General features: G+C 49.8%; 2 protein-coding genes across 3 annotated transcripts in view; both read left to right on the forward strand.

Moving 5' to 3' along the window:
* The window catches only part of PGLS (6-phosphogluconolactonase), a 10,071-nt gene extending 5,191 nt beyond the window's left edge, over positions 1–4,880 (forward strand). Inside the window, exons 3-6 of the mRNA XM_010845633.1 lie at positions 1–21; positions 484–585; positions 883–1,023; positions 3,151–4,880. Coding sequence (XP_010843935.1) covers positions 1–21; positions 484–585; positions 883–1,023; positions 3,151–3,288 — 402 coding nt within the window. The 3' untranslated portion in view covers positions 3,289–4,880. The remainder of the gene's footprint in view (positions 22–483; positions 586–882; positions 1,024–3,150) is intronic.
* Positions 4,881–7,203: 2,323 nt separating this feature from the next.
* The window catches only part of FAM129C (family with sequence similarity 129, member C), an 18,603-nt gene continuing 18,095 nt past the window's right edge, over positions 7,204–7,711 (forward strand). For both annotated transcript variants that reach the window (XM_010845635.1, XM_010845634.1), the window contains exon 1: positions 7,204–7,439. In XM_010845635.1, the coding sequence (XP_010843937.1) occupies positions 7,385–7,439 (55 nt within the window). In that variant the 5' untranslated portion in view covers positions 7,204–7,384. The remainder of the gene's footprint in view (positions 7,440–7,711) is intronic.

Consider the following 7,711-nt stretch of genomic DNA (forward strand, 5'->3'; position numbering starts at 1 on the left):
TACGCCAAGAAGCTGAGACAGGTGAGCGCGTTGGAGCCGCTGCAGGGAGACGTCATCCACCCAGTGGGCTCTCCCAGAGTGATGGAGTAAGCCTACTGGTGACACTGAGTGGTCATCACAGCAGAAGCTCTCCCTGGGGGTGGTCAGTAGACCCAGTCTCACCCTGGGCAGACCGCTTTGAGGGTCCCCCTCTCAGAAGCCACAGCCCTGCTCTGGGGGAACCCCCAAAGGCGGCCTTACTTCTGACACCCTGGCAGTAGGCCTGGGTATTCACATCTTGGGCACAGCTGCATCCCCAGATTGTCAGGCCATTGAGACAGTGAAGTGTGAGGCCTTGCAGATTAATAGAGTTCCTTTTTTTTGCAGATAAGGCTGAGCCTGGCTTACTGTGTTACAGCAACTTGTTTTTCTGACAACTCTTTCTTTGTGTCCTCTGAGCTCTTCCCTCACAACTTCTCGGGACTGTCTTCTTTCCCCATCCAGGCCTTCCAAGGGGACTCCATCCCGGTTTTTGACCTGCTGATTCTGGGTGTGGGTCCTGATGGCCACACCTGCTCACTCTTCCCAGACCACCCCCTCCTGCAGGTGAGCACACCCCCGAAGGCCCTGCTCACGTCTGAGCCCCGACCTCTGCCATCTGGGGCTTCCAGAGGGTTGGGAGGTGCCTGCAGCATGGTGTGAGTCAGCCTCAGCCAACAGGCATGCCCACTGGGGCTTGACCCTTCTGAGCCTCAGTTCACCCATCAAAACGGGCCTTCAATCAAGTACCACAGAATTAGCAGGGTGGGATGGAATGATGGCTGGATGGTGCCTGGCCTGTGTGAGTACTCAGGAAGTCAAGTGGTGTTTTCCTGTTTCCACCTTGGGCTTCCCTGCCCCCAGGAGCGGGAGAAAATTGTGGCCCCCATCAGTGACTCTCCGAAACCACCTCCGCAGCGCGTGACTCTCACTCTTCCCGTGCTGAACGCAGCTCGAACGGTCATCTTTGTGGCGACAGGAGAAGGCAAGGCAGCTATTCTGAAGGTAACAGTGAGGGCCCCCTTCCCCAGAAGGTTGTAGGCGGAGAATGTGATCCTAGACACTGCTGTGCGGAAAGCACCAGATCCCAAGGCATTTCGGTAATTCTTGGGTTGAAGGAGGGATGAAAACTGCAAATACAGGCTAGTTAGGGGTTAACTATTATGAATTGAAATTGACGAGATATGGCCAAGATGGCTCAGAGGTAAATTCATAGCACTTAATGTGAATACATATATATTTCATTATTAACTAGAAAACAATTGAAATAAACCAGTCAAGCACTTTAGAATGAGAACAAAGGAAAATAACATAAATCTAAGAAAAGTCAGAGGAAGGAATAAGTGAGATTGAAATCACTGAATTGGCTCATATTCTTAAAAACTTAACGGTAAATAGATCCATAACATAGACAGAACCATGCATAGACAGAGCCATAACACAGACATAGATCCACAGCATAACAACTACCCCTGGTGAAACTGGAGAAAAATCATATGTAGTAGGAATAAGTTTTAAAAAAAAAGTAGGAATAAGAAGGTATATACATAATATATTAGGAAAGTATAAAATTAATAAATTTATATTGGGCTACCCTGGTGGCTCAGTGGTAAAGAATCCTCCTGCCAATGCAGGAGACATGGGGTTCGATCCCTGATCCAGGAAGATCCCACATGCCATGGGGCAGCTAAGCCCATGCACCACAACTGCTGAGCCTGTGATCTAGAGCCCACCAGCTGCAACTCCTGAACCCACGTACTGCAGCTGTTGAGGCCCACATGCCCTAGAGCCCACCCTCCACAGCAAGAGAAGCCACAGCAATGGAAGTGGATGTCCCACAGCTAGAGAGTAGCCCCCACTCTCCACAACTCGAGAAAAAGCCCACGCAGGAGTGTAGACCCACCACAGCCAAAAATAAATAAAACCACATTTTAAAAAATCATAAAGTGGATATTAAAAATAAACAAAAAAAACACTTTAATCACCATCACTGAAAAGACCAACCACTATGGGAGAAACTAGACATATTTTTAAAGATAAATAAGTAACAATTCTTCCACCAACTGTGGGCCCAGATGTCTCCATGAGGGTGGCTAATGTTAGGGTTCAGGGTGTAGACTCCAGCAGACCCAGTGTCCCTGCCAGTGACACCCAGCATGGCCTTAGATGGCCACTGAACGCCCCCCCCCGCACCAAGCCTCAACTTTCCCATCTGCAAGGTGCGCTAGGAGGGTTCCTCCCCATGGACCTCCTGAGGGTCAGTGAAGGCAGCTGCAACTCACAGTCCACTCACAGGAGGCTGCCCTCAGCCTCAGCTTCCCTGACTGTAAAAAGAGGGGTGAGAACAGAGGCAACCCTGCAGGGCTGTGGTCAGAAGTGAACAAGTTAATGATTCAGAGTGCTTGCGGCAGACCCAGCTGGCAGAGAGTACTATTTCCCATGCCCGCTGATCATGAAATCACATTAGAGGGTCAGCCCACCACAGCTGGAGGGACTGAATCCTCCTGACAGCTAAGAAGGCTTTTGACCTTTTTAAGCGGTTGGGAGAAAAAGCAAAAGAGGAGGAGTATTCTTTGGTGTGTGAAAATGTTACAGAATTCAGATTTCAATGTCCACGAATAAAGATTTGTTGGAACCTGGCCATACCCACTTGGCGACGAGTCATCTGCTGGTACTTTTGCCCTGTAACAGCAGAGCCGAGTAGTTGCAACAGAGTTGGGGTGTGATCTGCAGAGCTGAAATAGTGACTCTCTGGTCTTGGCAGCAAAGGTGTTCTGGAGACTTCCCTGGTGGTCTAGTGGCTAAGACTCCATGCTCCCGATGCAGGGGGCGTGAGTTTGATCCATGGTCAGGGAACTACATCCCACATGCCACAATTAAAGATGCCCAGTGCTGTGGCTAAGACCTGTTGCAGTCAAATAAATATATTTTTTAAACGTGTTAGAAAAAAAAAAAGTGTGCTGACCCCACTGTTAAATGGTCACAGATGATAAAAAGGAAGAGACCCCCGTCTCTGCTGGTTGCTTGAAGCCAGGACATCTGGGAAGGGTGATCTCAACTTCTGAGGGTTGGAGAGGTCTGAGGGGTGCCGGGGTGCAGGTGGGGCCCCACGCTCCTGCCCTCTCCACACAGCGCATTTTGGAGGACAAGGAGGAGAACCCGCTCCCCGCCGCACTGGTTCAGCCCAGCACTGGGAAACTTTGCTGGTTTCTGGACGAGGCAGCAGCCCGACTCCTGACCGTGCCCTTCGAGAAGCATTCCACTTTGTAACCCGTGCCGAGAGATGCCACAGCTGCTACTATGTGCAGCCCCAATGGCCTGGGACATTCTGGGGCTGGGCCCCACTGCCAGCCCACTCCAGGCTTTATTTTAGAAAAGCCGAGTGGTGCCACTGGAAGCTGTAGGGTCTGGCCACCAGGCCCACCCAGGGGCTTAGCCCATGGGCCGTGGCTCTGGGTGAGTCATATTAAAAGGAGCATCTGTTTGAAGTTTCCACTGTCTCGTGGTCCTTGGTGGGTGGTGGGACCATTGGGCTCTAGGTGGCGCGCCTGACTCGTAACACTCATCCCAGCCTGTGGAGGGCAGGGATGGGCATCTGGCATGAGTGTCCTGGGCCTGCCATAGCAAAGTACCACACATCAGGTGTCTCAAAATAAATGCAGGTCACTGTCTCACAGTTCACAAGGCCAGAAGCCTGAAACCTCCATGTCAGGAAGGTTGGACCCTTCCAGAAGCTCTGCAGGAGTCTGTCTCCAGGTCTCTCTCATGGCTTCTGGTTGCTGCTGGCAGTTCTTGGCCTTTCCTGGCTTGGAGATGCCTCACTCCAGTGTCTGCCTCTCTTGTCTGGCAGACTCTCCGTGTCTGGCCTTCTCTTCGTGTGTCTTTCCGTATCTTGTCCTTTTCTTTTTTTCTTTTGGTTTGTCTTGTTTTTTTTCTTTGGCCATGCCCTTAGGTTTATGAGATCTCAGGTCCCAGACCAAGGATTGAACTTGGGCCACAACAGGGAAAGTCCAGAATCCTAACCACTAGGCCACCAGGGAACTCACTCCCATCCTCTTCTGATATGGACCCCTGTCCTTGGACATAAGTCCACCCTAAGTCCTAAATCTTGAGAGTTTGTCTCAAGATCCTTAATTCATTATGTCTATAAAAATGCTTATTCCAAATAAGATCGCATTCTGAAGTTTCAAGCGTTAGGACATGGACTTAACTGTTTTTTTTTTAACTGTATTAAAATAACACATAACATAAAATTTAACCATCTTCACCATTTTTATACAATTCAGTGTTTTCAAATACATTTACCTGCCATCCATCCCCATAACTCTTTTCACCTTGTAAATCTAAAACTCTGTATTTGGGACTTCCCTGCCGGTCCTGTGGCTAAGACGCTGTGCTCCCAGTGCAGGGTGCCCAGGTTCAATCGCTGGTCAGGGAGCTAGAGCCCCCATGTCGCAACTAAGACCCAGTGCAGCCAAATAATTAAATAAAAATAATATATATGTATAAATATGTGTAGATATTTGCTTATTTTAAAACCGCATACTTATTAAATGCTCACTTTCTATTCTCTCCTCTCCCCAGCCCTGGCAACCACCATTCTGTTTTCCGTCTTTATGAATTTTCTTTTTGGAAGTATAGTTGATTTACAATGCTGTGTTAATTTCTGCTGTACAGTACATTATTCAGTCACATACATATACATTTTCTAAATTCTTTTCCATCCATGATTTATCATAGAGTATTGAATGTTGTTCTCTGTGCTATATGGTAGGACCTTACTGCTTATCCTCTTATCTTTATGATTTTGGCTACTCTTAAGTGCATCATACAATTAAAATCATACAGTATTTGTATTAATGTGATGGGCTTATTTCACTCTGCACAGTGTCCTCAGGATTCATCCATGTTGTAGTGTGTGTGAACTTCCTTCCTCTTTAAAATACGATCATAGCACATTTTAGTTATTTATTCATCAATCGGCGGACACTCGGGTTACTTCTGTGTTTTGCTATTGTGGATAATGCTCCTGTGAACAAGGGTGGACAAATATCTCTTCCAGAGCCTACTCTCAATTCTTTGCAACAGACATCCAGAAGTGGAATTGCTGGGTCGTATGCATATGGTAATTCTAGTTTTAATTTTTGGAGGACCTTCTGTTGTTTTCCATAGCACTTGTACCATTTTTATATTCCCGCCAACAGTACACAAGGATTCCCATTTCTCCACATCCTGGCTCACGCTTGTTTTCTGGTTTCTTGATAGTGGCCTGTAGATATTATCCTTTGTGGGGGACACAGTTCAACCCTCTCCACTCTCACTTGGCCGAACTCCCGCTGCAAACCCAGGGCCAGGGTGACTTCTGCACTTGGCCCTGCTGCAGGTCTGCTGAGAACCTTGAATGTGCCAAGGCACTGCTTCTTTGCCTCAGGGCTACAGCATTTCCCCAGAGTGTGTCCGCTTATGGCCCACCTGGCTCCAGGGGCCAGGGCAAGCAGAGTGGGCGAGGGGCGTGGGAAGTGAAACCTCAAATCCGAAACCACAGAAAGTGAAGTTTCTTTCAACGTCTTGTCTGGGTTGATCACTCAGATGTGAGAGTGAGGAAGTGGGACCGATTCTGAGCGGAAACCGAGGAAGGTCGAGGAGAGGTTTGGAAGGAAAGCTGCCCAGCCGTGACCTTGGACAACAGCAGGTGTTATGACCCCTGAAGCCGCAGGCAGAGGCTGAGAAGTGGAGGGAAAGTGATTAGACATTTAGAAAGACCCCACGTGGAGGGCCCTGCCTGAGGCACGTCACTTCTCCTGTGCCCCTCTCCCGGTAGCAGCAGCTGTTCCTGCTCCAGACCTGCCTGTGGCTCCCCTTTGCCTTCATAGTGAAACCCATCCTTCTCACTCGACCCACAAGCCCCCATGTGGCCCCTGCAATCCCCCACCCTCCTACCTAATATCTACTCCCCATTCACTCTCCTCCAATCCATCCACCTTGTGTTCTTCCTGGAACCAGCCGAGTCCATTCCCACCTCAGGGCCTTTGCATGGCTTGACCCTTGTTTCCTTCAGATCGTGGTGCACCATAACCTCTCTGACCCCTCCTTGCCCCTAGCATTTTCTATGTTTTCCCATTCCATGTTTCTCCCTTATCCATACTGTCTGACAGTTTTGTTGTTGTGCTAACCAGTGGCCCACGGGGGCTGCCGTGTGGTCTGTTTTGCCCATATCTGCATCCCCTGCTCAGGGATGGCACTCAGGCTATTATGGAGTGATGTTGAAAACAGGAATTCTGGGGAATTGGTGAAGATTACAGTCAGATGTTCCTGGTTTAAACAAAATGGAGATTTAGCTTTTCCTTTGGAGGGAGGCCACCCAGAACTGGTGGAGCAATGTCGTGAACTCTTTGGGGACTCTGCAACTGACATCATAGTTGTGCATTGTCATCACAAGAGTTTTACCTCGTGGTCCAAAGTGGCTGCTTATGCTCCAGCCATCATGTCCATGTTGCACCCACTGGAATTTGATGCTCTCTTCATCTGAAATCCTGTGAAAACCCCATCTGATCACATTTCAGTCTGAAATGTAGACCTTCCTTCCTCCCTGTCTGCCTTTCTGTCTTTCCTCCCTCCCTCTCTTCCTTCCGTTGCCAAACACTGAGGACTGCTTTGTGCCAGGCAGTGGAAAAACAGGTGAAGGGGTAAGGAGGCCCAACTCATTCAACACAGTCCTCTGCTGTAGATGGGTAAAGCAGGATCTGAAGGGACATGTCCCACCTGTCTACAGCAGAACAGTGGCACCCCACCTACTCCTGCCCTAGCACGGACCCCAGGACTGGAGGTGTCAGTCCAGTTCTGTCTTCCCAACATGGGGCTGGACTAGGCCTGAATCCTCTTGGGTCCCAGAATCACTCTGCCTGGGTACAGATGAGCGGATAGGTACATGATTTAGATGCCCTATCCCTGCCTTCTCCCCATTTCCCTGCCCTCCCCACACTAACAGTTGCTCTCATGTGCTGCCAGATGTCTGCCCTTCATCCACCCTCCAAGGCCAGCTAGGTCTTTTTTCTCCACCCGCACCCTGGGGCAGCCCCTACAGAAACCACCGGTTCTGGGGAACTTGGCCCAGGGGAAGCGGGAGGACACAGGTGCAGGGTGAGGCGGGCGGGGCAGGGGGCAGGGCAGAGTGGGGAGCAGGTATCCCGCGCACACACCCTAGGACTGTGCTCTGGCTTTGGATCCCAGGCGGCTGGCCTTGCAGCACTCAGGCCCCGCAGGTCACCTTGCTCCCAGGGTGGCCCCTGAGCTGAGGAACCTGGGGCGTTGTGGGGAACAGAGGGGTGTTTACTTCACTCAGCGGAGCCCAGGAGACGGCAGCAGGATGGGCGGGCGCCCCTCGAGCCCCCTGGACAAACAGCAGCAGCAGTACCTGAAGGGTGAGTGAGGTGGGAAGGAGCCCAATATTGGCAGGTTGGATTTAGGGCTGGGTTGTCAGCTACACAGGATGTCCTGTTAATGTGAATTCTAGAAAAGCAATGAATACTTATTTTAGTATCAGTGTGTCTCAAATTTTGCATGAGGGCATATTTGTGCTGGAAAAAAGTATTCCTTAGTTACCTGAAATTCAAATTTAATTGGTGTCATGTACTTTTATTTGGGTAAATGTGGTAATCCTACTTGGGGCATGGGTTCAGTTGGTGGTGGGGGC

Source organism: Bison bison, unplaced genomic scaffold (genome assembly GCF_000754665.1).
Source record: "Bison bison bison isolate TAMUID 2011002044 unplaced genomic scaffold, Bison_UMD1.0 scf7180017864221, whole genome shotgun sequence".
Lineage (NCBI taxonomy): Eukaryota > Metazoa > Chordata > Mammalia > Artiodactyla > Bovidae > Bison > Bison bison.